The following is a 4475-nucleotide window of genomic DNA, read 5'->3' as shown; positions in this document are numbered from 1 at the left end:
CTAGCTAGTTGTGGATGCATATGCTAGGCAGAGCTTGACTGTAGGGCATTGATATAAGCCCAATTTAATTGTATTATTTATTGTGTGTTTAGTGGGTGCTAAGCACCGGGAGTGGGTGCTCCCGTGTAGTGGGTGCTACACATTGTATCGGCACTACGAGTGCCATCTCAGCTTCGGCTTGAGAAAATTGGGTGCGGGTGCTTCCGACTGTAGGTGCAATCAAAAGTAGTGTATTGAGTAGGTACGAAGCCTTTACAGACACTACTCCGGGGATGTAGGCAAATTGCCGAACCTCGTAAAAACCCTGTGTTGTGGGTGTTTGTTGTTTGCATTTGATATTGAAGTGCGTGGAATGTGGAATGGGTGTGCATACTTGGAAGTGCCTATGAGAGGCTGAGTGTGCATACGACTGTGTGCAAACAGGGACAGGTATATCAGGTTTTTCTTGGCCAGACATCAGACAAGTTTTTTGGGGATCGGAATTGGACTCACTGATTCACCCCCCCTCTCAGTGACTGTCGGGTTACAACAACACCAACACCCTGTTCTTGAATCTTGGCACCAAGATTGAATAAAATTTCCTTCCATAAATCTTTTTTTTTTTTTTTGAGAAAATTCCTTAAACATGCTCAAAAAAGGATGTACTCAATGCACAAGGCTCTCGCCATTGCAGTTTGAGGAGGATCATAATGTTCGTAGTCTACTTGGACTCGTGACCACTTAATCACAATGGTGTAGCCTTACTATTTCACCTAAATGTGTATGAAGCGGGGTATTAATCCATATGATGCTTCCTTCTTTCTTTATTCTAAAATGAATTGACAAGTTTTTCTTTTTTGGTAATAAAAATTTGGGAAATTTTCTTGTACCATTTCTAAAATGCTCATAATTTCCTGTGACCCCACAAATTGAAAATAATATCCACCGCACCCTAATGTATAACAGCGTTAACTTAAAATATGATAAGACTTTTTTGACCTTGTAACACTAACCTCTGCATGATGGGTCATCAGTGATTCTCAGGTAAGCTGAAATTCAGAATATTAACTCTGTAGAAAGCTCTAGTCTTGGTTTTGATCCTACGGTTTTTGTTAAATACTTGGATTTCCTTCGAGCCCAATTGGATTTTTCTGGTAATGACAATGTGAACTTATTGAAAACACTTGAATTCTGAATTACATTATGAATAACAAAGGCTCCAAGTTATCAGATTCTATAATGATATACGATCCAAGCTATCTAAAATCGCCGAACTCTCACGAACTATTCGCACATTGTTCTTTATGGATTTGATGAGCACCGCAATCGAGGCCTTAAGAATGGGTAAACGGTAGATAATCATGTATTTCTCAGAAGCTGCAGCCAAAATTGAGCTGGTAGGGACTGGGGATCAATGAATTGAGCACCGAGGAATGTCTGCAAGTACTGCGAGTGATCAACTGATGAGTAAAGAGGAATGCAGAAATTACAATATAGGATTGAAAAAGATCGATTAGGGAAACAATAAGGCGTTTTGAAAGTAAATAAGTGGTAAAGGAATGAGCAATTGAGGATAGAGAACCTTCAGGCACGAGCCTCATCCATGGAAATGGTTACTTGTTAGCAGATGCCTTCTTCGTTTGTTCGGAAGAGGATGAATTGACTGGGTTTGTCCGCTTTGAACATAAAAAGAAATTTCTCGATCCCAAATTTATCAGTTTCTCCTTCGGATTCAAACCTAAACCACAAATCATTAAACTCTTTGATGAGAACTAATTTCAACATTTAATTCTAATCAATTCGGTTGAGGACTTACTTTCCAAGGCGAATTGGGAGTAATGAAGCTCGTAACAGTGAGGATCGGATTCAGTCAAAGACGTTCTTCTCTTCTCTTTCAAGTAAACATCTAAAGCAGCTTTAATCAGATCTTCGACAGTTTTCTCCGGCGACAACAGGACATGAACAGGTCCCAAGCTCCGTTCGACCGTGACATTGACGAGAACCTTCGTTAGCTTCTGGTAACCATTTTCCGACGAAGTAGAGCCGCCGGAGACGGATGGTTCGAGAATGCCACGGATTCTGCGGGGGATCCCAGGGTAGCTCTCCGGCCGATGCATCTGAGACAGTTTTGATAATTTGCTAGAAAAGGTGATGGAGAGTGCCGTTGGGTGTGTTTTATTCTCTCGCAAGAGAGAGAGAGAGAGAGAGAGAGAGAGAGAGAGAGAGAGAGAGTTGGCCCGATTCCTTCCAGCAAAGAGGTTGTGATTGGGATCTTAAACTTGGAATCTAGCCTACCAGAGAAGTGTGGTGGCGTGAAGATGAGGAATCATGGAGACGTGCACCACCAGATGTTACCTTTCAGAGATAAGCTTGGAGGAGTGATCAGATGTAGATGGATAGAACGAAAATGACTAAGGACATGCCAAAAATGACCATTGAGAAGTTAGTAAGAAGAGATATCTAAAAGTTAAGTCTTCACCCAAGTATGATATCTAACAGAGCTGTCTGGAAGGCTAAGATTCGGATTGCCGATTGTTTGTGAGTGAGATGTCTCAAACCTTTTTTTTTTCACATAGATCCATTTAGCCAACCCCATTTAGTTGGGATAAGGCTGAGATGTGTTGTTGTGTTGTTGTATAGATGTAGGCATGGTTTTAAGTATTAGTATTTGATATGGGCGATTTGTATCAGTTTTGCATATTTTTAATTCGGGTGAGGCTCCTTTAGAGGCGGCAGCTCAAATTCAATGCCCTAGGCATCTCGAGGCTGAGTCCGTGTGTTGGGTTCTATGTCAGGATGTTTTAGAGCATTGGATATGAACTGCCACTTTTTTGTGTAATAGAGAAGTCGGATCCTCTTGATCATGATCCAGAAAGATACAAATCAAGGATAAAAATATAATATATACTTAAAAAAAATTTAAGAATATTTTTATCTGATACGAGCATTGATATTTTATCAATCTGTGCCAATATCGTATTGATTTTTTAGATGACTTGTACCATGTATGTAGGTGCCATCTGAGGCTTTGGAGCTCTCGCTACTTGGCTGATTAATCAAAAAATAAATGAAATTACTAGTACTTTTCTTAATACTTTTATTATTATTATTATTATTATTATTATTATTATTATTATTATTATTATTATTATGGCAACATAAGATAGCTTCGTAATTCGTATACTTCATGTAGATCGGTAGATTAACAAAGGTTACCATTTATTTAAAATGTAATCATAATCTTTTTTTGGTATAAAAAAAAAAAATCAATTGTGCTAGTTAGGCGAGAATTTTAATGAGATCTTTTGAGTCTATTCTCTTATCAATTAAGCATATCTCTGAATTCAAATAAATTTATAAGAGAATGTGTTTCTTGCATGATATATATAGTCACACACATGACTCTTGCGATATGTATTACATCTTTTTATGTTTGGTAATACACTTTTTTTTTTTTTGATGAATAAAATATTTATTACATTAGATGAGTCACCATTCAAACTTTATAGACATTTTGTTTACGTAGATTACTCATTTCGTAAGCTTCAATTCACGAGCGAACACAATGATTGAGACTCTTAAATAAAGCTTATAAGTGAATAGTTTAGACATTTATTATATCCCTTGCCATAAAGTTGCCTTCTTCTATTCTTTGTTCCCTTGACGCTCTGAACCTTTCTTTTTTTGGTCTAGTGGAGATCACAGCGGGTAAAAGAATTTTATCCAACAACACTTTCCAGATGAACGAGCGAACCTTAGGCGCTATTTGGATATGCTAGAGGGTTTGTCATATTGGTCGATCAATGTATCCGATGAAGCTAAGGCTAGCCGATAAGCAGAGGAGATTGAGAAATTATCATTTGCAGTATGGGACCAAACAAAGGAATCATCACTTGCAGACAAAGCGATAGGGATTGCTAGAATAACATCGGGAGATCACCAGTGTCGCACCAATAGAGAATTCCAACATTTGAATGATGGATTAATGAAATCTGCCACAAAAAAAATGGGCATTAGCTGTAAGAGGAAACTGAGCAAATTATGGTTGGTACCCAGGAATCCACGGCTGAAACCATGGGTTGATAAAGTGACCATATCTAACTCTAATGAATAGCCTCAGATCAACAATTGTCTACCATGAATAATAGATTTCCAACCCCAAGAAGATTATTGAGATCAAAGAGCATTGAGGAAAGAGCAATGTGGGAAATATTTAGCCTTCGTTAAGGAACCCAAAAAGTAGAATCCAAAATAAGAAGTTTCCAAGCCTTCTTAGCTAAGAGAGCTTGATCCAACAAAGAAGATAATTTAATGTTCAAGCCCCCATATTTTTTGGACTTGCAAATATTTTGTCAATTGACAGTATGAATTAAGCATAGAGGTTTCGATGTTCCTAATTCTTGCCCTTCCTGCAATGATTCCCAAGCCTCTACTGATCATTTATTCCTTCTCGGGCTATTTGGGCAAAGTGCAGGCTTCTCTGTTGTCACCTCTCA

The 4475-nt window shown here is 38.3% G+C and overlaps 1 protein-coding gene across 3 annotated transcripts; it reads right to left on the bottom strand.

Annotated features, from left to right (window-relative positions):
* Positions 1 to 1150: 1150 nt before the first annotated feature.
* On the bottom strand, positions 1151 to 2269 carry LOC122087588 (uncharacterized protein At4g22758-like). 3 transcript variants are annotated; one of them, XM_042656771.1, is made up of 3 exons: positions 1796 to 2269; positions 1562 to 1717; positions 1151 to 1439 (listed from the first exon to the last, which is right to left on the bottom strand). In XM_042656771.1, the coding sequence occupies exons 1-2, from the start codon at positions 2094 to 2096 to the stop codon at positions 1593 to 1595; spliced, it is 426 nt and encodes a 141-aa protein (XP_042512705.1). In that variant the 5' UTR covers positions 2097 to 2269; the 3' UTR covers positions 1151 to 1439; positions 1562 to 1592. The 3 variants fall into 3 exon arrangements, with proteins under 3 accessions (XP_042512705.1, XP_042512704.1, XP_042512703.1); XM_042656770.1 differs by having other exon boundaries at positions 1151 to 1416; positions 1796 to 2267; XM_042656769.1 differs by having other exon boundaries at positions 1151 to 1425; positions 1796 to 2259.
* Positions 2270 to 4475: the final 2206 nt, after the last annotated feature.

The sequence above is a fragment of the Macadamia integrifolia genome, chromosome 8 (genome assembly GCF_013358625.1).
Source record: "Macadamia integrifolia cultivar HAES 741 chromosome 8, SCU_Mint_v3, whole genome shotgun sequence".
Lineage (NCBI taxonomy): Eukaryota > Viridiplantae > Streptophyta > Magnoliopsida > Proteales > Proteaceae > Macadamia > Macadamia integrifolia.
Note: the sequence above shows the minus strand (reverse complement) of the source record. Positions and strands in the feature narration are given on the sequence as shown.